The sequence below is a fragment of the Clarias gariepinus genome, chromosome 16 (assembly GCF_024256425.1).
Source record: "Clarias gariepinus isolate MV-2021 ecotype Netherlands chromosome 16, CGAR_prim_01v2, whole genome shotgun sequence".
NCBI classification, from domain to species: Eukaryota; Metazoa; Chordata; class Actinopteri; order Siluriformes; family Clariidae; genus Clarias; species Clarias gariepinus.
The window spans coordinates 26791670-26819020 of NC_071115.1; the positions used below are offsets into that span (position 1 = coordinate 26791670).

At 38.7% G+C, this 27351-nt stretch overlaps 2 gene segments (V, D, J or C); both read left to right on the forward strand.

Annotated features, from left to right (window-relative positions):
* Positions 1–16349: 16349 nt before the first annotated feature.
* Positions 16350–20096, forward strand: LOC128544278 (immunoglobulin heavy variable 1-3-like). The segment is given in 2 exon segments: positions 16350–16392; positions 19729–20096. Coding segments are annotated over 2 exon segments (411 nt in total).
* Positions 20097–25667: 5571 nt separating this feature from the next.
* LOC128544695 (immunoglobulin heavy variable 3-53-like) lies at positions 25668–26436 on the forward strand. The segment is given in 2 exon segments: positions 25668–25709; positions 25818–26436. Coding segments are annotated over 2 exon segments (375 nt in total).
* Positions 26437–27351: the final 915 nt, after the last annotated feature.

Below are 27351 nucleotides of genomic sequence, written 5' to 3' on the forward strand. Positions count from 1 at the left end.
GACAGATCAACAACATCCCTGTACAAAAACCCCCAGTACAGAGAACTAGAAAGCAAAGCAGTATACTGTACAGTTTTAGGATGGTCTACATACTGTATATATATATACAGTATGTAGACTACTTTTTGTTCTCTTTTGTCTACATACTGTATATATATATATATATATATATATATATATATATATATATATATATATATATATATATATGTAGACCATGTGGAGAACATGTTATCTCTTTTCTAAATGTACTCCATTCTTTTGGGTACTGTTATTTTTAGAGGACTGTAAATCTATACCGTTATACATGCTGCACATTGATTACACAGAACACAGAAGACTTCTTGGGCACTGGTACGATGGTGGTGGCCTTGAAGCATGTGGGGACAACAGATGTTGTCTGGTCCAGCAGCTTTACGTGGGTTGACTTTGACTAAAGTTTTCCTCACATCAGCTGTAGTGAGACACAGCACCTGGGCGTTCAGAGGAGAGGTGGTCTTCCTCGCCGCCATGTCATTCTGCCTATCGAACCAAGCGTAGAAGTTGTTCAGCACATTTGGGAGGGAGCCGTCACCGTCACAGGTAGGTGATGTCATCCTGTAGTGAGTGATGGCTTGTAAGCCCTGCGCCATGTGTCACCGCTGTCTATGAAGTAGTTGTGGACTCTCTGGGCGTGTGCGCGCTACGCCTCTTTGATGGCCTGAGAAAGTTTGGCCCTTGCTCTTCTAAGGGCCACCTTGTTTCCCGTTTTGAAGGCAGAGTCTCGGGTCTTCAGAAGTGCACGCATTTCCGCAGTAATCCACGGTTTCTGATAGGGTTGTGAGATGATGTTCTTGGAGACAGTGACCTCATCGGTACACTTGTTGATGTAGCTGGTCATTGATGACGTGTACTCCTCCAAGTCAGTAAAGTCACCGTAGATTGCAGCCTCCCTAAACATGTTCTAGTCAGTGTTCTCGAAACAGTCCTGAAGAGCAGAGATGGCTCCTACTGGCCAGGTTTTTACCTGCTTCTGAAACGGTTTTGAGCGCCTGAGGAGTGGTCTGTATGCGCTGGGGATGTTTGTGTAAACAAGATCCAGCGTGTTTTCCCCTCTCGTTGCAAAATTCACAAATTGATGAAATCTAGAAAGCACTGATTTGAGATTTGCATGGTTGAAATCTCCAGCAACAATAAACAGTCCATCCGGGTGTGTATTTTGCAGTTCACTGATCTTTGCATACAGTTTCCATAGCGCTTCCTTAGCATTAGCGCTAGGTAAAATGTACACTCCAATAATGAAAACAGTGGTGAATTCCCGTGGTAAATAAAAAGGTCTGCATCTAACAGTCACAAACTCCACCAGCGATGAGAAATAACTGAAAACTAACACAGAGTTCTTGCACCATTTCATGTTGATGTAAACACACAAGCCACCACTGCAAGTCTTACCACACAGAGCTGCATTCCTGCCGGCGTGAAACGAGGCTAGCCTGTCTAGCTGAATAGCGGCATCCGGTACTCTGTCGCTGAGTCATGTCTCCGTGAAAACAAAGACACAGCAGTCTCCAACCTCGCGCTGTGTAGCCTGCTGGAGTCGGATGCAGTCCAGTTTATTGTCCAGGGAGCAGATGTTGGATAAGATGATGAACGGGAGAGCTGGCCGGCTAGGGTTTGTTTTTAGTCTAGCACAGACTCCCGCCCGCTTTCCGCGCTTCCTCGTGCACCGCTTCCAATGTCCCCTTCTCCAGCCTCCAGCATCAGGCAATGCCGAGGCTTTGAGGCCTGGTTCACGCAGCAAGCCAAGTTCGCGTAGCTTTTCCCGCAGCTCATCGTGGATGTCGTTAACCGGGTTATTTAGGTAGAAAAGTGTCTGGCGGTTGTATGTACGGACACCAGTCGCGACGATATCCATACACAGAGTAAAAAAAACGTGCTACACACAAAACGTAAACAACGTTTACGTATTGATGTGATTAGTGAGACAGGTAGGAGGGTACTGGGTGTATCATCAGGTAAGGGAAAATGGGACAATGAGACTTGGTGGTGGAATGAGAAAGTTCAGGAGTGTATACAGGGAAAGAGGCTAGCTAAGAAGAAGTGGGACACTGAAAGGACTAAAGAGAGTAGACAGGAGTACAAAGAGATGCAGCATAAGGTGAAGGTAGAGGTGGCAAAGGCCAAACAAAGAGCATATGAGGACTTGTATGCTAGGCTGGACAGTAAGGAGGGAGAGGTGGATCTGTACAGGTTGGTCAGGTGCAGAGAGATAGAAATGGGAAGGATGTGCAGCAGGTTAGAGTAATTAAATATAGAGATGGAAATGAACTGACAGATTCCAGGAGGGTGACGGGAAGATGGAAGGAGTTGATGAATGGGGAAAACAAAAGAGAACAAAAAGTAGAAGAGGTGACTGTTGTGGAACAGGGAGTAGCAAATATTAGTAAAAATGAGGTGAGAAGGGCCTTGAAGAGGATGAAGAGTGGAAAGGCTGTTGGTCCGGATAACATACCTGTGGAGGTTTAGAAGTGCTTAGGAGAGGTGGCAATGGAGTTTCTGAATAGTTTGTTTAACAAGATCTTGGAGAGAAAGAGGATTCCAGAGGAATGGAGGAGTAGTGTATTGGTGCCGATTTTTAGGAACATGGGACATTTGCAAAGCTGTGGCAATTACAGAGGTATAAAGCTAATGAGCCATACAATGAAGCTGTGGGAAAGAGTAGTGGAAGCTAGGTTAAGGGCAGAGGTGAGCATTTGTAAGCAGCAATATGGTTTCATGCCTAGAAAGAGTACATCAGATGCAGTATTTGCTTTGAGGATGCTGGTGTAGAAGTACAGAGAAGGTAATAAAGAGTTGCATTGTGTCTTTGTAAATTTAGAGAAAACATACGACAGGGTGCCGAGAGAGGAGCTGTGGTGTTGTATGAGGAAGTCTGGAGTGGCAGAGAAGTATATTAGAGTGGTGCAGGACATGTACCGTATGAGAGCCCTAAGACAGTGGTAAGATGTGCTGTAGGTGTGACAGAACAGTTCAAGGTGGAGGTGGGTTTGCATCAAGCATCGGCTCTAAGCCCCTTTTGTTTGCTCTAGTGATGGACAGAATGACAGATAGAGTAAGACAGGAGTCTCCATGGACTATGATGTTTGCAGATGACATTGTGTTTTGTAGCGAGAGCAGGGAACAGGTGGAGGAAAAGGTGAAGGTATGCTCTGAAAAGCAGAGGAATGAAGGTTAGCCACAGCAAGACGGAATACATGTGTGTGAATGAGAGGAACCCAAGAGGAACGGTGAGGCTACAGGGAGCAGAGGTAAAGAAGGTGCAGGATTTTAAGTACTTAGGGTCAACGGTGTAGAGCAACGGAGAGTGTGGAAAGGAGGTGAAGAGGCGGGTACAGGCAGGTTGGAATGGGTGGAGAAAAGTGTCAGGTGTGTTGTGCGATAAAAGAGTATCAGCGAGAATGAAAGGAAAGCTGTACAGGACAGTGGTAAGACCAGAGATGCTCTATGGCTTAGAGACAGTGGCACTAAAGAAAAGACAGGAGGCAGAGCTCGAGGTAGCAGAGCTGAAGATGTTGAGGTTCTCTTTGGGAGTGACAAGGATGGATAGGATCAAGAATGAGTTCATCAGAAGGACAACCCATGTTAGATGTTTTGGAGATAAAGTCAGAGAGGCCAGATTGAGGTGGTTTGGACATGTTCAGAGGAGAGATTGTGAATATATCGGTAGAAGGATACTGAGGTTGGAACTGCCAGGCAGGAGGTCTAGAGGAAGACCAAAGAGGAGATTTATGGATGCAGTGAGAGAGGACATGAAGTTAGTTGGTGTGAGAGAAGAGGATGCAGAGGATAGGGTTAGATAGAGGCAGATGATTCGCTGTGGCCACCTCTAAAAGGGAACAGCCGAAAGACAAAGAAGAAGAAGCGTTTGCTTAAATTACCTATGTGTTAGATTATGGTGGTGCCTCACATCACTGCTTGTTATTAGCACCACAGTTTCCGAACAAATTGGTTTTAATATTCTTGCAAGGTTTAAAGGTTCAGTTTTTATAGTCTACTGTTCCTTTTTTGGAGTAAGCCATGCTGTGTCCCATTTCTGTTTGGTGAAGATTTGGGTGGCTTGTAGATGCATTACAATATTTTCTGTTCCTTTTTTCTTACTCTGTTTATACATGGTAAACTATCACATTGATTGGCTCTGTTGAGTGACGCATTAGCTGCATCCACCTCGAGGATAAAGGAGCTATTTTTATCCAAAGACCGCTAGATGTGGTAATGTAATCTAAACACGCAGTAGCTCTATTGCGCCACAGGTCCCCCTGTTATTCAAATCACACGTTTATTTATGTATTTATTTATTTATTTACTTCAATGTCTGTTGCGTATATGAAAAGTGATAATGTGCTATATAAACATCCTGTTCTTAGGCCACTTTTACTTTCATTGCCATACTGATTCTGCTATACATTTTCTTTTTTCTGCATTCCACCTTCAACAACTAAATAAAAATTATGATTTGAGTCAGTAATTTCGTTTAATAATATCTGTATTTAAAACTGATTTACCTACCACACTTAAAAGACGTATGGACTGATGATGGTCCTTTTTAAGTCTGGACACAATTTCCCCTTTTGTTACACTAGATGGCAGCAGTAAGCACCAGCTTGTTGGGCATTTGGTTCATACATATACAGTAGGGCTGTCCCCGACTATGAATTTTCATAGTCGAATCAGAATTTTCGAATCTTTCTATAGTCGACCGATAGTCGAATCATCTAGGCCTATGTGTTTGTGTGAATGGGTTGGGAGGGCACGACACTATAGTCAGCAGGAGGGTAAAACTATTTTTATTTTTTGCACTGCACACAGCAACAACGAACTTATTTAGGTTTTCTCAAAATATTCTAAAGCCGCGATCGAAATACAGAACATCAGACAAATATTAAAAGAACATTTTGATAAATAAACCTTTAAAAAAAGGATTTGCATTTCACATTTTGCGAAATTAAATTGGCAAAATTGCCTGTGCCAACATGCTTTCAGTGCAGCGCAACATTGACACAAAAAAACATTAATTTAAAGAATTAAATTAGAACAGATTATACATTTCTAATAATAAAAAAAATAAACTCAGAATCAAGTCACAGGGAGCATAACAAATGTGTGCAAAATGCCAAAGTGCAGGGGAACATATGTGGCAACGCCGTGGTAGGGCAAATGAATGTAAAATTTGGTAGACCCGATTACGCCACCCCGAAGTTAACTGGGGAAATAACACCCATAAGGAACAGAAGTTCGCTAGGCTAATAAACGAGAGACAAGGGTACAAATGTACAAACTTTATTATAATTTACTATTTCAAAACAGTTTTAAAAAAAACCCAGCACTCCATAGCATGCAATGCCAAATATCATTACTCCATAACATGCAATGCCGAATATCCGGAGAATCGTCACATACCATAAAAACAGGAACACGGCACTCTGTGTACACACACACACACACACAATAGAAATGAAAGAAAACACAAACAAGAACAATAAGTTCGGGCACAGGCTTCGGGGCGGCCAAAGCCGACTAAAGGAGGTATCAACCTTACAGGTGCACTTCATACATATCCACACCTTTACGCAAAGGAAAAACCGTGAACACCAGCTGCGCTGCACTTCAAACTACACTACCCACCAGTATTTAAAAGCTAGCCTCCCACCCCAACCGTACCCAAAATAAACAGACAAAATAATATATATATAAACAAAAACAAATGCAACAGATAAAGAATATTCTGGTTGCCTTAAACACAAAGACAAACAGACAAAAAACAGCAACAACTATTACAATTTAACCAATAAAGGAAATAAAGAAAAAAACAAAACAAATATAAATTAACACAGTTCGGACAGCTCACCAAAATACCACACAAAGGTCAGAGTTCTCCCAACGCTATATTATGGCATCTTCCACCGTAACTTCAGACCACCAGAGGGCAGCCCTGAACCATTACTGCTGTCACGGCGAATAAAATAACAAAAAGGCAGTTCACAAAACCACCGAAGAAGAAACACCGAAGACAAAACAACAAAGAAGAGACGACGAAGAAGAACCAACGGAGAAGAGACAGCAGCGCCGTCTTCAGTCAAGGCGGAAAGTCAATACCTCCGCTCTCACAAGGCGCATCAACACTCAAGTGTTCGTAGCCAGATGACCCGTTGTACCGCGCGAGTTGTAACGCCGCCCACAGTTCGCAGTAAGCCATGCAGGGTAACGCCAGCACAAAAGAAACTCTGTGGCTAGCAACAAGTGAACAGTCTGACTCTGCCGAGTGGCAATAATCCAATGGACACGCTAATGGAGAAGCTCGACCAGATGACACTTATCCCACAGACGCACCACACCTTCGGTCCATACACACACCATGAAAGCGGTATCGTTTGTGACGTACGCCAGGTGGGACAAAAAACAGCCTTAAATACCATTGGGGACCATTCTGATTGGCTACCATTAATAACTAATCACCTACCTGTGAACCAAAGGGGAAGACCCCACTGTCCACATTGCCACACATATATATATATATATATAAAATAAAAACACAAACCACAGTTAAATTAGGTAACCCTGAATGATCAATAAATAAAATAAAACGAAATAAATTATTAGAACAACGGAAGTTTAGCCAGAATTGTGAACGCTTTCTTTTTAACTGCCGAAACAACAATAAACGCAAACTGGCAGCTATTTAGCTAAACATGTTCACAGCCAATTAAAATTAGTAAACGGCTGAAATGTTTGAAAACAATTGTACCCTACCTGATCGAAAAAAATCCAGTCTTTCACTCTGCTTGTGTGCGTTTGAGTCTTTTCAAATTGTGTGCGAGGAAAACCAACTTGTCAACGTTGGCCGGCAGCAGTGCGCTCCTGGTTTTACTAATAATAAATCCAGCCTTGGAGAAAATTCTTTCTGATGGTGTGGAAGTAGATGGGATGCTGTGGAATCTCTTTGCGGCCATGGACAGCTTTGGGTATCTCTCCTCGTTCTTAAGCCACCATTCCAGTGGTCCTGTACTGCTTTTTGTAGTGTCCTTTAAATAAGCCTTCATCTCACTGTCCTCTGGCTGTTGCTCCTCTTCATCACTGGACAACAGCATCGACATCACTTGGTCTTTCTCTTTTTCTTGTCTTGAAGGGCCTGCTGCAGTATCAGGCTCCTCCACCAATTCACTGTCATCACCTACCTCCTGTACAGGCCTGGCAGATAAACTCTCAGCCAGATTTTCCACCACAGTATATGCCTCATTCCTTTGCTCATCATCAGTGAAAAAAGAAAGCTTCTTAAAACGTGGGTCAAGAATTGCAGCGCTGATATAAATACTGCTCTCCAAAAGACGGCCTTTAAGCTCCCATCGTCTGTCAATCTCTTCGGTCAGGGTAATCTTGAGGGTCTTAGTAACAGCGCTGTCGTCTTCATGTACCACCAAGTGTCGTTTCTTAATGTTCATAAGCATCGGAACAGTGGCAGACAGAGATGTGTTCATATCTTGTGACAAAAGCTCTGTCAGTTTGATCATTGGCTTGAGAACATTGACTATGTCCTCTGCCATTCTCCACTGGGATGTTGTGAGCTCTAGATCGCAGTCGGACCGTTTGCTGACAGTTGAATCCTTCAGCACAGCTGAAACTGCACCCCTTTGTTCTAACAGGCGATCGAGCATAAGATAGACAGAATTCCATCGAGTGGCAACATCTTGTACAAGTTTATGCTCTGCAACATTCAGTTCTCTTTGTTTTTCTGCAAGTGCTGTGGTGGCCTTTGCGCTTTTTTTGAAGTGTGAAACAAGGCGCCTTGCAGCAGCAACAGTGCGACACACGGGGTCTTTCTTTAATGCACTGTTAATGCACAATTGCAGTGTATGCCCCGCACAACGGACTCCCTGTACAGTTCCCCACGATGGGTCTTGGGCCATTTGATTGGTGCATGCAACCATATTCGTTGCATTGTCATGGACAACAGAAACGATCTTATTACCTGGAATGTCCCAATCAGAAATGACTTCTTTCAGTGTTTGTGAAATATGTTCTGCTGTATGACTTTCCTCCATTTTTTTTGTTGCTAACACAAAATTTTCCAGTCGCCAGGCTTCAGTTATAAAGTGGGCTGTAACTGTAAGATATGCCTCCATTTGCAGCGAGGTCCAAATATCTGTGGTGAGGCTGACTGCTTTGCAATTGTTTATTAACATGTAAACCTCCGCGCGTATGGATGCGTATTTCGCATCCACCGAATGCATAACCGTCTCTCTTTTGGGAACTGTGTATCCTGGCTCAAGTGTGCGCATTAATTCTTTAAAACCGTCACCATCCACAACATTCACTGGCCTCATGTCAAGCGCAATAAACTCTGCAATTTTGTCCGTGATTTCTCTTTTCCTTTTCTCGGACAATGGCCGCCTCAAATCTAGCTTTCTTTGAATTAGTTTTGGCGCAGCTCCGGTACTGCTGCTGGATGAACTGCCGTTGTCAGTCTGATACTGTGGGTGGATCTAAAAAATGACAAACATATTTTAAATCCCAACGTATGATAATACTATTCGTAAATTAAAAGCGCCATTATATATGAAAGAGTGAACCGTCTTTATTAGTAAGAAACTTACCCGTTTTAAGTGGAAAGCCATGTTTGTTGTCGATGAGTGGTACGACATGAGCTGTTGGCACAACTTACATTTTACTTTTTTTGGATCACCTTTTACGATTTCAAAGTGCATCCACACTTTAGATTTTCTTAATCCAGACATTATGTAGCCTAATCCCTGCCGTCAAGATGGTCCTCATCTCATCATGGATCAGGGAAAGTGAAAATTAAATCTGTCACAGGGGTGGTTGGATTTATTCACAAACACGCTAAAAATATTTATTGAACGCTTCTTTCTTTTCACTTTTGTTTTTACTGCATTATCATAATTAAAGGCTGTATATAACTTAATATAACCGTACAAAACCAGTAGTTCTGTGTGCAATTAGACATTGAGCACCCTCATATTGCCGAAATGGTATGATGCTCGTTTCACCCGCGAAGATTCGACTGTGAGATCGGTGGTCGAATCAGGCTCCGCAAATCGATGCATCGAATCTTCGACTATTCGGGGACAGCCCTAATATACAGTACTGTATTTTTAGACACTGAGCTTCATATACAAGTCTTTTAGTAAAGTTGTGAACATTGCATGCAAATGTAAATGCTGTGAAAGGGTGGGGCTCATTTTGGGTTTATTATGACCTATTTAGGGAAAGAAATGTATTTAAATGTAAATTAACGTTTTATCCTTGTCTAGACACACTGAGATAAAAAATGCATTGTTGTATTTTGTCTCTTCATGCCAAAACACAACATAATCTACAGTATTACAGCACTAAACCCCCTTTACATGATTAAAAAAAAAAAACGTAATAGTAACAGAAAATAAAACAATTTATATAAATGTGTGCTGTACATATGCAATATTTATTTATATTCTAATTAACACTCACCATGATGATCCCATTCTCTTTAATAATGCTACTAATCATCCTTTTCAGTAAGTTCTCAACTATAACCCATGATTCACATCTTTATGTACTGTATCTGTATTAAAGCTTAATAAATATTTTACTTCCTTTAGCAGTTGTGAAACGATAAAGTGTCAGTCAATACAAACAACAGTGCAGAAGAAAATTGAAGAAACTCTGGCTCTCTTTTTTAAAATCCTGGGTTCTGGATTTAATTTTGAAAACTACAACATGCACTGGATTAAACAATAGGTGAACAAGGGGTGATCAGATCAGGGGTGTGCATATTGCTTTCAGGCTTTGAATGCACAGTTTTTATGTTCTTTCTGTGCTTTGCAGGTTTCCTTTGAGTACAAAAAAAAATCCTCTCACTTTACAAAACCTCCTGAAAGTCCTTTCATATTTCCTAACAGTGTGACTTTTTATTCAAATTTTGAATTACTATCCCCACACCCCCATAATAACATCAATGTCTTCTACTGGTGGAAGATAAGTTAATTTTGAGCTATTTTCCTAAGTTTAGATAGATGTAAGCATTTAACTGTAAATTTAAAAAAAAGATTCTTATCCTTATTTACACATACTTGTCATGATTCCTGGGAGTATTCAAAGGACGCAAACGCAGGTAGGTTAGTGTCAACACAGTGTCAGTCTTTATTATCGTTTCTTCTCCCTTTTAGGGGACTCGATGAACCACAAACTTTAACCAAATAACAAGAACAAACGTAAAATAAAACAAAACAAAAGTTGCTCCCGATCAACCTCCTCAGGCTGGATCTGCAGGCGGACTCACACACACACATGCACAGGGGATTAGCTGATAAAGTATAACAGAAGTCACAAGCTGTGTAATACGGATGTGGCTGGCTTCTCAGCCTGATCTTGCTTCGCACTGTCTCTTCGACAGGCCTTACCCCAACCCTGCTGACTCCAATCAGTCCTGAGGAGGAGACATGTAGAACAGCTCGACTTAGAATACATAGAACAAACAAGTGACACCAACCGTGAACGGACAAGCTTGTACGGGTTCGACTGGCTTAAATAGAGACACACAGGGGAGAGACACAGGTGCACATCATTAGTGATGGGGAGACCTACCACCTTACCACACTAGGGGGGGACAAAGCTGCGGCTCAGTATTCCAGAGACCCAGATCTTACTTCCCCGGACCGTGGTGGTACAGATGTGACAATACTATGAAATAATATATATGATATCTTGCAGGAGCTTAAGAAATCCCTCCTCCAGTGTGATGATTAGTTACAATTATTAAATGTTTGCATCAGTATAAACTACATTTACATATCATTTATGAATTTCTCACTCTAACAAAATGTTCTTATTTTTTAACACAATTAAAAACATTATATATGTTACATATATGTTACAAATCAGTGGTAGTGGTTGTAGGATGAGTGGTTATAGTGGCAGCTCGGGAGTTAGCACTGTTGCTTTGTGTTTGCAGTTTTCATGTTCTCCCTGTGCTTTTTAGATTTCCTTTGTGTACTCTAGTTGCCCCCCACAATCCAAAGACATGTGACAGGGTGACCTAAAGTGTCCCTTTCCATGTGCATGATTTACCTGGGATGGGCTCCAGACCTCCTGCAACTCTACATAGGTTAAGTTGTATGGGAAATAAATGAATGAATACATAAAAATGACATTTTTTATGTATTCAAAGACATTTAAAATTGCAAGCTAGTAATGTGTGAGAAATTGGGAGGATCTTTCTTATAGAATAAAGGGTAATTTTAACCTCAGATAAGGGGAGTCTCTATGCAAATATCCTTCCCTGTTATATATTTAAGGAATGAAGACCAAAGGGTTTTACATATTTTGCTTCAACACACACCATGATTTCTGCATCCTTTTTGCTGCTGCTCGCAGCCGTACACTGTAAGTGTTTAGGGTTTAACATCTACATACTGTTTTGATTACTTATAGCATTTTGCATTTCCAACATTAAAATAACTTTTCTTTAACAGGTGTTCACTGTGTTGAGCTGACCCAGCCTGGATCCACTATAGTAACCCCTGGTCAGTCACTGACTCTGACCTGTAAAGTGTCTGGATATTCATTTAGCAGCTACTATACAGGCTGGATACGACAACCTGCAGGAAAAACTCTGGAGTGGATCGGAAGTATATGTTGTAGTGGTAGCACTGACTACAATGATAAACTGAAAAGCAGGTTTCAGATGTCCATAGACACGTCCAGCAGCACAGTAACATTAACAGGACAGAACATGCAGACTGAAGACACAGCTGTGTATTACTGCGCTCGGGACCCACAGTGAGACAGATCAACAACATCCCTGTACAAAAACACCTCATACAGTGTACTTACGAGACACACCACTCATCGCTTATCCAAATCTGATGAAAAAATTTAAGCTTTAGCTTATTAATGTTTTCTAAAATAGTTTGTATTGTGATACAAACTTTAAACCAATAATTTTACTGTAGTGACTATGACAGATAACAGCTGTTTTTACTTTAGTTAGGTAAATCTTAAATGCCTAACTATACTTTTATTTGGACATCAGTCACCATAACCTATTAACAGCTTACTGTACTGTATCACTAATGTAAACTGTGTGATTGAGACTGTGAAATGATTAAATGTGTGTGACAGGTTTTGGATGTCTGATACTAACGAGTCTGAGCTGGTGGTTATTAAACCTGAAGGATTCTTCTGCCTCAAGTGGTGATACTAAATGATTGCAGGCAGACTTTGGAACACAAAACTGGCTGAACAGAATTTAATAAAACTTAACTTACACCTGCACCATAATATATACATGTATATATATATATATATATATATATATAATGTTGAGTAGAAGGGACATTATGAGCAATTGGGTGCTGGTTATGACACAGCATCTAGTGCCTTTTAGGAAGAATAGCGCTTATTCCCTTGAGGTGGGCATGGCTATACTCAACAAAGCAAATCAACACAATAGTTCCCTTTCAAAGGCTACACTCGATGCTGCGTGAAAACGCTATGGGAAACATCTTGTCATGTTGCCGGTTGTGAAGCATGTGTGTATTAAACACGCCAAATTTTGGCTTATATAACCTCGGTCGGGTGACGTCATCTGATGAGACGCACCTGCAGGTTATAAATAGGAGTGAACCGGAAATATTCCTCAGATCTTTTGTCTTCACTGACCTTGTTGTGTATGCGTGTGTGTTTAAACCAGCAAAATAAGAAAATGTTTAACTCACCGATATGGCAGAGTTTTAATTGAGATATCCCTCCGTGTCTAATAAACACATATCGGAGGGCGATCTCTACACTTTACTGCTTTGAATAAAGTGCTCGCGCGCGCCCCGCATTCCTTGAGAAGCTCCAGGCCGCGGCGCATTTCTGGGGCTTAAAACGCGTGTATCCAGCAGAGCTGTGAGAGACAGCTCCCATATGCCATATTCTCTGAAACGCCTTTGGAGACGGCTTATGGTGGAGAAATGAACATTCAATGCACGAGCAACAGATCTGGTTGACATTCCTGCTGTCAGCATGCCAATTGCACGCTCCCTCAATGCTTGTGGCATTTTGCTGTGAGACAAAACTGCACATTCCAGGGTGGCCTTTTATTGTGGGCAGTATAAGGTACACCTGTGCACTACTCATGATGTCAGATCAGCATCTTGATGTGGCACACCTGTGAGGTGGGATGGATTATCTCAGCAAAGCAGAAGTGCTCACTATCAGACATTTAGACTGATTTGTGAACAATGTTTGAGAGAAATGGTAATATTGTGTATCTGGAATGAATTTTAGATCTTTAAGTCCATCTCATGAAAAATCGGAGCATAAACAAAGGTGTTGCGTTTATATTTTTGTTGAGTGTATTATATAACTCATTTAGGGGCTGTACATGCAAATAGGACTTTCCCTTTATAAGCTTTTATAAGCATTTCCAAATGTGAGCTACATTGTTTCCCCCTTTTTTCACAGTTTAATTATGTTTTATTTTGACATTAATAAAGATCATTACCCTTATTTCGACATATATCACTAATGTGAATCATAAAATTATGTAAGACTATGAAATGAATAAATATATCAGGTTGTGCTGGTCAGACACTAACTGAGCCTGAGCTAGAGGTCAGTAAACCTAGAGGATCTCATGAACTCACCTGTTCCTACTCTGGGATTAGTGATGACAATGCAGACATATCCCGGATTAGATTGGCTTTGAGTGGGTCTTATACATTTCTGCTCAGAGTGGTAGCAATAAATATTACTCTCAGTCTGTTCATGGAAGATTTACCTCCAGAGACCACAGCAGGAAGCAGGTGTACATGACCAGCGTGAAACCTGAAGACACAGCTGCGTATTACTGTGCTCAAAAAACACACTGGCACAAATAGCAACAAAAAAAACTGCAAAAAATACATAACTACAATTTCATTTATTTTAAGTAAATCTCAATTATTCACAACAGATTCACAAGCTGTGTCTAATTCCCAAAGTTAAGTAAATCCACAGAGATCCATACTGTGTTTTTAAATGGGCCACCTGCTATTTTACCCTCAGATAAAAATGATGGTGTGTGCTACAGTATGTGAAATACATTGTCATTAGTGAAAATTCCTCTCCAAACCACCTGAAACCTCTAGAGGGCAGCCCTATACCAGAATGATAATTCTCTAATGTACAGGTCATTGTTGTTATAGTATTATAATATACAGTTATTATATAAGACACTAATAGAAAGCCTTAGATACATTATGTTCTGAAAACACCACAATATTTCCTTGTCGCCAGTGAAAATGACAGTTGTATTAAAATAAGGAAATTATGGAAATGTATTATTTATTTATTTATAATATGTATAGATTTCAATTATCAAAGAAAAACATTATGTAAATGGTGAATCATAATAGTATAATCACAACAACAAAAAATAATAAATAATAACATTTAAAGGATTATTGTTGTCTGCTGAAAACTTAAATTGTGCCTATATGACATGATTTTGTAGGAACAAATCCTAGCCCAGATAACAAAGTCAATTTTAACTTTCCACACTGTTAGAAAAAATATTTCAGGTTTCGTACAATTGAGGCCATGCGAAGCAAAATTTGATTTTGGTAATGTAGATGGTCAGATTTACTGAGAGAGTGTAAAAAATATGATATCATTTATAATATGATAACATGAGACTTACATCAAAGTCAGAACCTCTAACTACAGCATTGTTGAGAGATCACTGCATATTCAGCCACAAGTACAAGCATTTATACATTTAAATTATGTATATATAATTAATGGATTACATTTTGTGATTTTGTAAGTGTGTTTATAGTTAATTTTATAATAGGTGTTTTACTCAAGCAGTTATGGGAGTTTCCAAATATTAACACACTGCAGTGGCTGGGTTGTGTGGCTTGTAGGGTTGAGAGCCTCAAGCATGAGCTACCACTGCTCTCTTTTGGTTTTGAGCCATTCTTCTTGCAGAATAGTGGACAGGTCATTACATGATGCTGGTGGAGGAAAACATTTCCTGACTCCTTCCTCCAAAACACCCCAAAGTGGCTCAATAATATTTAGATCTGGTGACCGTGCAGGCATTGGGAGATTTTTTCTTCACTTTTATGTTCATCAAACCACTCTGTCACCACTTTTGCTGTGTATCAGGATGATAACAGCCATTATCATCCTGATACACAGCATCGTCTTCAGGATAAAATGTTTGGACCATTGGGTGCACATGGTCCTCCAGTATGGTTTGGTATTCTTTGGCAATGACACACCCATCTAGTATAAGTATTGGGCCTAGGGGATGCCATGATATTGCAGCCCAAACCATCACTGATCCACCCCCATGCTTCACTCTGGACATCCAACAGTCTGGGTGGTACGCTTCTTTGGAGCTTCTCCACACTGGTGGACTCATCAAAGAACAACACATGTTTCACACTGTCCACAGCTCAAGATTTTCATTGCTGGCACCATTTTGCATTGACCCTGTGGGGCTACCGACGACTAGTTTTGATGGAAACAGGAGAGTAGAGGTACACATTTAATTCTGCAGTGAGTTGGGCAGCTGTGTTTTATGTTTTTTGGATACAATCTGGGTTAGCACCCGGACTTCTCTTTCAGACAGCATCCTCTTGCGTCCACAGTTACACTTGTTAGATGTGGTTCGTCCTTCTTGGTGGTATCCTGACATTCCCTGGATACCGTGGCTCTTGAAACATCACAAAGAATTGCTGTCTTGGCCACAGATGCGCCAGCGAGACACGTACCAACAATTAGTCCTTTTTTGAACTCTAATATGTCAACCATAATGTTATGTGCATTGCAATATTTTAAGCAAAACTGTCCTATTACTCTGCTAATTAAACCTTCACACTCTGCTCTTACTGGTGGAATGTGCAATCAATGAAGATTGGCCACCAGGATGGTCAAATTTGTCAATGAAATCTTCAACACTAAGTTGGTCAGTGTTTCACTTTTATATATAAATATGAAAGTGAAACACTGGCCATTTTAGTTTATATATAATTTTGTGAAGCTGTTTTGAGACACTATATAAATACAATTTTAGCAAATTAAATTGTCAATTTGCTAATCCAACAATGTTATCTTGTTACAGTAGTTAGGTTTCTGATATAAACAAAGCTTTTCTCATGGGACAAAACAGTTTTCCTTCATATCCTCCATAAAACAAATGTCCACTTTAAATATGTTTTAAATACCTCCCATCTTAACCAAATATGCAAATAGAAGCTTGAGGGCTGGATATCACTCAATTTATGTGATGTGATGTTCTCTGTTTAACTTTGGAGAACAAAGAAAAACAACACATACCAGAGATGTTCTCTACATCTCTACTGCTCCTGCTGGCAGCTGCTTCCTGTGAGTGCTTTATATAATATAATATGTTCATTTACTACAATAATAAGAAACGTGCAGCATACTGTATATTGTGTGAGATATCATAATTTTCTTTCCTTCTTCAGATGTTCATTCTTACGATCTGACTCAGCCTGCTGCCATGACAGTCCAGCCAGGCCAGAGTCTCTCCATCCCTTGCAAGGTTTCATATTCAGTTACAGGCTATTATACAGCTTGGATCAGACAACCTGCAGGAAAAGCTCTGGAGTGGATTGGACGTATCAGTAATGATGGGAGTTCATCTTACATTGACAAACTGAAAAATAAGTTCAGCATCTCCAGAGACACTTCTACTAACACAATAACAATTCAAGGACAGAATCTACAAACTGAAGACACAGCTGTGTATTACTGTGCAAAGTATACACAGTGACACAGAACAGTGGATTCCACTTACAAAAACTCTGAGACAGGTTTAAACTTAATCTTCACAAACCTACTGTAATACAGTGGAACCTTGGATTATGAGCATAATTCATTCTGGAAGCGTGCTCCTTCATCAAAACACTCGTAAAACTCAAAGTGAATTTCCCTATTAGAAATAATAAAAAATCTGATTATTCATTCCACAACCCAAAAATAATAAATACACAAAACTAATTAATACAAAATATAAAGTAAACAAATTAATTTGTACTTTACCTTTAAAAAAAGTAAAAATAAATTCCACCAGATAAGTGTTTTCATTAGTGTTTGTACCGTGTACAGTACAGTATGTGTGTGCTTGTGTTTGAAGCTAAAGTAAGAGAAGGAATGGGTTTTAATAAACAGTACATGCGCACATGAAAGGACGACTTTCACACACACATACAAACATAAAATAAAATGTGTTTTACGTGCACACACGTGGTCACAGTGTTATTGTAAACAGTACATGCAAGCACGGATGTTGACTATATAAGTGAGAGACGCGCACTAAGTCTGAGCAGGGAAGACGATTACCCACAATTCCGCAGCGCCAGAGAGAGAAAAAACATTGGCTCAGTTGTGATCGCATGACTCTTGGCATCAAAACAAGAAGTGAATGCGTGCTACATGTTATTCAGTACTCGTAAACCAAGACTTATTTTTTTTTTTTTACATTTTTTGCACGTCTTGCGGAACACTCGTAATCTGAGTTACTCGCAATCCGAGGTTTCACTGTAAATGATTTCAGTAAAAGCTTTACTTTCTTACACTGGAACGAATATCATAATAGTTTGTGTTAATTTTCATTTTGTGTTAACAAAAACACATTCTTCAAAGTAAAGTTTAAACCATTATTAATCCCTTCATAGTATAGAATTAAAAAGAGTTAAAAATCAGTTAAAATAATCAATCAGTGGATTTAGTTAAAATACAGCATGTTTACTGTACAGCAATGTGTTGTCTTTAGCATACTGTCTGTTCTTATTGTTTGAGGTTCAATAGTTAAAACAACTCAAGTTGTCAACAAAGTTAAAAAAACTTGGGGTGGGGGGTGCATTCTTCTGATCAGTTGATTCTCGATTTGGCACAGACTCTTTGCTGAATGTCCCTCATGACAAAACCCTTTACATTGTATCTGGACTTTGGACCGTCACTAAGAGCATGCTGCTTTTTTCACCCATGTAACTGGAGTTATATATTACCACTAAGAAACTCTTGTCTTTTGTCTCTCCTGAAATCTTGCTTACTTACAAGTAACTGCATTGTAAGTGTTTATTTGTCGGATTTACAGGATCAATGTTGTTTTTTGAAGACTTTCAATTGTTGAATGTTAAACACATATACGACCAAGTAAATAAAATTGAATGAAGATTCCTGTTTTCTGACACAGGTAAGTCTTTCGGATGGAGTTCATTGCTCCTTATGAATTCTCACTAAGAGAAGAGAGAGTAAAACAGACAAATTGTATGATACTGGATTGGCACTCTGTCCATGGTCTACCCCTGCATCGTGCCTTAATTCTCCTGGGATAAGCTCCAGTCCCCCCATGACCCTCTACAGTATAAGCAATATAGAAGATAAATTAATTAATAATTGTTTACACAGTTTGCTATACAATAAGTTAAAAATGCAGAATTATGCAGGAGAGCTTAACAAATAAAGTCTAAAAATAAATCCACAAACCGTTTTGCTCATTATCATGCAAACATCTAAATTATTTTAAGACACATTTTTAGTTATGATATTTTTCTTACCTAGATTTACCCCAGGTACCTAGCCATGTGGTACCAGAAAAATATACTGTGGTTGTCACACCATGTGTTGTAGTTGTCCCTGTGCAATAAACAGGTGAGGTCACTAATTAATTGGAGTCTTTATGGCTGAAGAGTTGTGCTAATTAGAATCACCTGGTTTAGGTCGTGGATGGAACAAATATGTGACTGGACTTGTACTTTCTGAAGCTGGGGTATCATCTTTTGAACTAAAATGGTTGGATAAATTGTGAACATTTGTGGTAATTTTTTTTTTTTTGTAAATGCTCTTCAGGAAGCAACCAAGCAGTCATGGATTAAACAAATGACACCAAAGTTCTGCAGATAATTTTTTGATCCAGCAGGTTTTAAAGAATAAGGAACTTCATACTAAATATTTTTTGTTAAGAGCAATTTTATTGCATAAAATAACATATTACTCATATTACCTTTAATGTATTCAGTTTAACTTTTGTCTCAATACTTTGGGTGACCACAGTACATTACATTTTATTTCATTTCTCTGTCCTCAATAGAATGATCTGAAATATTTGCTGAGTTTAAATGTTTCATTCACTATTTTATTTCTTCAGCAGGTGTCAAATGTACACAATTTATATTTTGTGTTTATGTGAGAAACTGAATATTAAGATTATCTTATTAAGATTAGAATATAATTATTGTTGCATAAGTAAAATAAAAAAAAAACATAAAAGATAAAAGATATGAAGAATTAAGATAAACCACATGGGTTAAATTAAAGCTCCATCACACACCAACACACACTTTCTAGTTTCCCCTTTATAATATTACAACAGCTGTTTGTCATGCTCAACCATTAAAAAATGTTCTAAATCGTTTTTTTATTAATGTATAAACTAAAGCAGAAATACAAAAACTATCAAATATTTCCTTATATAAGGGAGGTATTTATGCAAATGTTTCCTGTTATATATTGCAGCAATGGAGCGCAAGAGCTTTTACTTTTTTTTTATTTCAACACACACCATGATCTCTACATCCCTACTGCTGCTGCTTTTGGCAGCCGTACACTGTAAGTGTTTTACATTAAATTAAATATAAAATACAGGTCTTGTAACTTTTTGCTGTTACAACATTACAATATTTTCTTTAACAGGTGTTCACAGTGTTGAGCTGACCCAGCCTGCATCCTCAGTAGTAACCCCTGGTCAGTCACTGACTCTGACCTGTAAAGTGTCTGGATATTCAGTAACTGACCGCAGCTACTGTACACACTGGATACGACAACCTGAAGGGAAAACTCTGGAGTGGATCGGGGAGATATGTGGTAGCGGTAACACTTACTACAGTGAGAAACTGAAAAGCAGGTTTCAGGTTTCCAGAGACACGTCCAGCAGCACAGTAACATTAACAGGACAGAACATGCAGACTGAAGACACAGCTGTGTATTACTGCGCTCGGGAACCCACAGTGAGACAGATCAACAACATCCCTGTACAAAAACCCCCAGTACAGAAACCTTAGGACAGTGAACAGTGATTATATATATACTGTGTGTGTACATATATACACACACACACTCACCTAAAGGATTATTAGGAACACCTGTTCAATTTCTCATTAATGCAATTATTTAATCAACCAATCACATGGCAGTTGCTTCAATGCATTTAGGAGTGTGGTCCTGGTCGAGACAATCTTCTGAACTCCAAACTGAATGTCAGAATGGGAAAGAAAGGTGATTTAAGCAATTAAGCGTGGCATGGTTGTTGGTGCCAGACGGCCCGGTCTGAGTATTTCATAATCTGCTCAGTTACTGGGATTTTCACGCATAATCATTTTTAGGGTTTACAATGAATGGTTTAAAAAGGGAAAAACATCCAGTATGCGGCAGTCCTGTGGGGAAAATGCCTTGTTGATGCTAGAGGTCAGAGGAGAATAGGCCGACTGATTCAAGCTGATAGAAGAACAACTTTGACTGAAATAACCACTCGTTACAACAGAGGTATGCAGCAAAGCATTTGTGAAGCCACAACACGCACAACCTTGAGGCAGATGGGCTAAAACAGCAGAAGACCCCACCGGGTACTAACCATCTCCACTACAAATAGGAAAAAGAGGCTATACGAGCTCACCAAAATTGGACAGTTGAAGACTGGAAAAATGTTGCCTGGTCTGATGAGTCTCAATTTCTGTTGAGACATTCAAATGGTAGAGTCAGAATTTGATGTAAACAGAATGAGAACATGGATCCATCATGCCTTGTTACCACTGTGCAGGCTGGTGATGGTGGTGTAATGGTGTGGGGGATGTTTTCTTGGCACACTTTAAGCCTCCTAGTGCCAATTGGGCATTGTTTAAATGCCACAGGCTACCTTAGCATTGTTTCTGACCATGTCCATCCCTAAATGACCACCATGTACCCATCCTCTGGTGGCTACTTCCAGCAGGATAATGCACCATGTCACAAAGATCGAATCATTTCATATTGGTTTCTTAAATATGACAATGAGTTCACTGCACTAAAATGCCCCCCACAGTCACCAGATCTCAACCCAATAGAGCATCCTTGAGACAATCCTTGCACAACGAAACATAGCACTCAAAACCATGTTCTATCTTTTCAAAAAACAGGCCCCCATGACCCTGTACACAAGAGGTATGAATGAATGTGTGAACTGAATAACAGAGGGTCTGTAGAGATTTATATACAGTGGAAGTTTGGATTACGAGCGTAATTCGTTCAGGAAGTGAGCTCGTATATTAAAACACTCGTAAACCAAAATAAAATTTTCCCATGAGGAATAAAGGAAACTCAAATTATTCGTTTCACAGCCTCAAAAAATAAATACATAAAAACAATGAACACAAAACATAAAGTAAAAATACAACAAATGAACCTGCGTGTGAACCTGAGTGTTTCCGTTTGTGCACGCAGGCGCTGTGTGTGTGTGTGTGTGTGTGTGTGTGTGTGTGTGAAGTAAGGTCCCCTCTCACCCTTCTCGTCTTACACAGTTACCTTTACTCCACTCTTTTTACGCACATGCGCACGCACACAACGGAAATGCTGTTTTATTTGAAAAATAAACAAGAAAACTCTCTAATCACACACGATTGAGTAACACACTAACGGAATCACTACTGTAAAGTAAAAATAAAACAAATTAACTTGCACTTTACTTTTGAAAAGAATCGCGACAGAGCGGTGTTCCTGTGTAAAACAGTGTTTCTGTGTAGAGCAGAGAGAAAGAGTGTGTGTGTGTGTGTGTGCCTGGAAAGGCAAAAGTAGGAGGGTTCTGTGTGTGTGTGTGTGGGGGGGGGGGGGGGGGGGCATGGTGTCTAATGACGCGCGCGCGCGCACACAGACACAAAGAGTGGGCTGATACAGACATAGAAAATAGATCTTTAACCTTACTAATGAAATTTGCTTTTGCTTTACATGCGCGCTGTACACACACGCATACAGACACAAAATAAAATGTTTTACACACACACGTGGTCACATTGTTATAGTAAGCAGTACAGGCGTGCACAGATGTTGATTATACTGTACCAGTAAGACGTGTTCACTAAGACCCAGCAGGGGAGAGGATTACACACAATTCCGCAGCGCATGAGAGAGAAAAACCGTTGGCTCAGTTGTGATTACGTGACGCTCGGCAACAAAACAAGAAGCGCATGTGTGATACAGGAAGCCCATGTTAACCCTAACCCTAACCTTGTTTAGTATAACATTGTAACCACATGTGTATGGCTGAGCAAAATGCATTTTTTTTGTGTGTGTCCAAATGTAGTAACTGTTTAAGTAAATGTACTGCAACAATAGCCCGTGTAAAAAAAAAAAAAAAAAAAAGTAAAAACCCTGTAGCAGTGCGGGAGATACATCTGTTTAACAATAATGTGAAATCCTTAAAAGGAGGCAATTATAGAGGTTCCCTGTTGAAGTCAAACAAAAGGAAAAAGATTCCAGTAACTAGACAGTCTATGTCAAAAAGGAATGATTCCTTTAGTGTGTGTAAAAGTCATCCTAAACAGTAGCCCCCCTTCTCCTGCTTCTTCTCTTGTCTAACACCAGTCACGATTTTTTTAAGGGTAAGGTGCAGCTTAATTTGTTTTATTTTTACTTTAGATTTTGCATTAATTATTTTTATATTAATATTTTTGGGCTGTGGAACATATCATCTGAGTTTTTATTATTTATTATAGGGCAATTTACCTGCCCTATAAGAAATATAGGGCAAATGAATTGCCCTACATTACGAGTGTTTTGATATACATGCATGCTTCCAGAACAAATTATGCTCACAATCCAAGGTTTAACATAACAGTATACCATCCAAACATTCATGTGTCTTCTGTGAGCCTCACTGATTTATGTTAGGTCATGATTTTTAGTTTTAAATATGTGTTAATTTATGTTGCATGTAGCACCTTGGTCCTGGAGGAATGGCATTTTGTTTCACTGTGTACTGAACTGTACATGGCTGAAATAATAAAGCCTGTTTGACTTTAGGCCTTTGAGTGGCGCTATTTCTCTATTTACACCAGACCCTAAGCATGTTGAGGTATAAACAAGTGAGAGAGTGTAATACTGAGCATGTTTTTGTGGGATAAACCCTCTCCTTGTAGTTTCCTTTCTAAATAATTGTGATGAATTTTTATAAATTCCTCATAAGGTTCAATGACTTTGTTCACAGATGGCTTTTAAACAAATAAAATAAAAATTTGTGTGTTTTATGGAACTTTTTTACACTCAGAGTTCCCAGTAAAAAATGACTGGCCATTGGAAATTAATGAATAAAACTACAATTACTGTAGTGTATAAAATCGAATGCAGACACATTTCTAGACTCTTTTCTTTAGCTCCTAAACAAGCAGGCGTCTTTGAGCAGACACACAAACACTCACACAGACACTTCTTCATACACAGAATTTTTTTTTACCATAATGATTGTATTGCTTGTAATCTATTTCAGATTAAGGGGTTCAAAATGGGTCACCTTTTACCAATTTACATGATTGCAGGACAGTTTATTTAAGTTGCACTTTATGATGGTACAGTAGGTAGCCAACAAGAGAGATGTAAGGCAGTAAAAGATAAACAAATTAGGCAGAAAATCAGTGTTTACTTTGAGCTTTATGTTCAGTGTTTGGAGAATATTTCTTCTTTCCGCCATTTTGGTCTCTCCTATAGAAACTCTTAAGCCTCTTTAAAGTCCTCTTCTCTACTCTTAACAATTTTTACAGTAGGAGCTGTTTTTAGGGCTAAGATGTTCAATAAAATTTTTTTTTTTAATCTTTACTAAGATTTAGTCCTAAATGTAGGGGGAAATTATAAGAAAAGGTCACAATTCTAAGAAATTTCATCACTAAGAGCGACTTATACACCCTGGAGTGGATTGGATTCAGCAGGCGTGACGAGGGTACAGCTTACAGTGACAAACTGAAAATACGTTCAGCATCTCCAGAGACACTTCTACTAACACAATAACTATTCAAGGACAGAATCAGCAAACTGAAGACACAGCTGTGTCTGAAACTCCACACACTCAGCTCAGTACAAAGCACACCTCTGCAGGAAGAGAAACAAAGTGTGAATGTTGTTCCACCTGTAAAGGGCAATAGCTGACTTCTACTGAAATAAAACTCATAAAACACGTTTTTTTTTTAAAGAAAACATTTTCTGAAGTTTTCTCTCAGTAACAAGAGCAATAACAAAACGTTTCAGCTCACACAACTTAATCATAGAAAGTACATATAAAAACATCTAAGGAAATTTTATATGTTAAACTAAATGAATAAAAAGAGATTTTAAAGTAAAAGGCAATTTTTATTATATAAAATGTTACTTGATAATTATGAATTTTCTCAAAAATGAAGGAAATGACTAAATTTTAAAAACTTCGAAGGTTACTTCAAAGTAAGTTCTAAAGTTAATAATTCTTCCCCGTTAAAGTCACAGAGATCATATTCTTCTTATTCAGATTGAGATTCTGAAGTTTGATATGCACCTGAAAATCACAACGTGCATCTGTATGATTTTATCGCATTCTTTATCTTGCTGTCACAAGATTAAATGATCAGATAACTGCATAAATGAGCAAGCACTCCTGGTGTTCCTATAAAATATGGACTCAACCATAATAGACAGAAATAATTACCTTCTTCATTTGTTCAGTTATCTAGATATACAATGTACATTTAATTATTTAACACAACATATTAATAATATTAATAATATAATTTATTTATTATACATTTAAACTGATGGCAAATCGAGAAATGTTATGTGACTGTGATTCACTGAACACAGCTTCTCTGTAATATTTATGTACTGTATATCTCCTTCTCTAATATTATCACTGTGTTCATCTAGAGATGAAGCGGTTCTCATTAATCTTCAGCACAAACATGTTCACTTCAGCTCCACTGCTGCTGCTGGCTCTCGTCCCCTGTGAGTGTTTCGATTTTAGCGTTATTAGCTTATCTGAGCCTTTAGCAGTTGAAAATGTAAACCTTTTTTGTTTCTCCTTTTGAAGTTGTGTTCGGTGCTGCCGTGCTCATCCAGCCAGACTCAATGGTTATAAAGCCAAACATTAAAGTGTTTGCTCAGAATAAAGGAATATTTTATACAGATTTTTTATACACTCACAATTATTATTTGGTAAATAAAGACAACTCTGCCGTTGTCTTTATTAACCAAATGTGTGACAGCCAATGACGGACGATTGTGCTATTAGAATAAAGTCTATTATGTGACAAATGAGTGCTGATCATTTACAGTATTAAATCTAAATTGTTTAGATGTGTTGTTTTATTAATAACTATTATCAGCTATTAGTTATTATTATAGCTATTTTTATTTATTATTTTTTTATAACTAAATTAAGTCTTTAATTAAGACAAATCCAGTTAAGCACTAAGACATTACCACTGCAATTATCAAAACCAGGAGAAAACCAGCAGGCTATTTTGATTGACCAGCATTCAATATGCAAATACATATGCAAATAGTCATTACCCGTTACAGATACTGTACATATAGAGAAATATTAGCGTGTGGGCTCTGGAGAATTCAGCACTGCTTTTAGTTAAAAATGTTCCTGTCATTTTTGCTGCTGCTGGCAGCTTCATCCTGTGAGTTTTAGTTCAATAATGAACACATAGAGATGCTAACCAACTATTATAGTTTTAACCAACTGTACAGTACATACAAGTTTAACTGAAATTGTGACTTGTTTTCAGATGTGGAATGTGCAGTAGAGCTCACTCAGGTCTCCTCAATGATGTTAAAGCCAGGAGAATCTTTAACCCTCAGCTGTAAAGTATCCGGATACTCTGTTACTGATAACAGCTACGCCACAGCTTGGATTCGACAACCTGCAGGGAAAACTCTGGAATGGATAAACTACATTTGGGGTGGTGGAGATATGTATCATAAGGAATCTCTAAAAAGCAAGTTCACTATTTCTAAAGACGGCTCCAGCAGCACAGTGACTCTGGGAGGACAGAATCTGCAGACAGAAGACACAGCTGTGTATTATTGTGCACGCCGCACCCACAGTGATACTTCTACTTAGGTGTCAATACAAAAACACGTGTGTGCTGTAGTGAAAAATCTGTGTATTAGATTTAAGGGGTGAATATAGAAAAATACATGATGATACAAATGCCCATACTTTTGTTTACTTATATTTTAGCTCCGTGTGAGAAGTGTTTATTGAGAGCAAAACCAATTTTAGCTAAACCTTAAAAAAAATGTTGACTTCTTGTGTGCCACTAGAGGGCAGTCTGTGCAAACTCACCCATCTCAACCATGACAGCTATGACTGCATTCAGCATCATGTCATCATTTCTGCATCATGTCATCATTTACATTAAACAGATTTACATTCAGGAACATGTGCTGGGTTGGTTTTAGACAAATTTATATGAATTTAAAGAAGCAAGGTGATCAACTATTTCATTTAATTTATCTTTTTACAGAAAACTTCATTATACTGTATCACTGACCATAACTTTTATATTGTTAAATAACAGCATATTTTTAATCTTTTTCCCTTCAGTCTTATATTATGTAAACAAGCCCTCATATAAACCCATCTGTAGTCTTTTAACTAAAAAAAAAAAAAAAAAAACATTTGAGAAAGTTCTGTGAAAATCATTAGACCTAGAAGCTGTAACTTAAAGCTGTGTTCTATTAAAAAGTCACACTGCCTCAAAACCAGATTTCAAAAATCTTTGTAAATGTTTTAATAGTTTTTCTCTTTACTGTCATCAGAAGGATGATCTAAAAACCTCTGCTGGATTTGAGTGTTGCACAATAACACAGCAAATGAACATAATGTACAGTATGTCCCTCCCATTTGCATCCTCCTGACTCAAGAATATATTAAATCATGATTTCATGATTCTCACAATAAGAAATTGCACATTTAGGTAAGATTTACTATTTCCTGAAATAACAAGGAAGACTGAAAACACAGCTGTGTATTACTGTGTGACACTGACACAAACAAAATGATCAACTGCTATTTCAAACTAATATTTAAATTCAATTAGAATGAAAATGAGGGCGTGTGATCAGATAGAACATTGGAGTCATGAATTTACTGGTGACATCTGGTTCAGCTCAGACTGTAGATTCGTGCAGCCAGTGACAGTGGTGTCAGGTGATTAGACAGAGTGACACACTGGCTATAACTGATCTGTGAAAAATATAGTCAGTAGTGACTGAGAAGGTGAATGCGAACACCTGCCCGAGAATCTCATCAACATG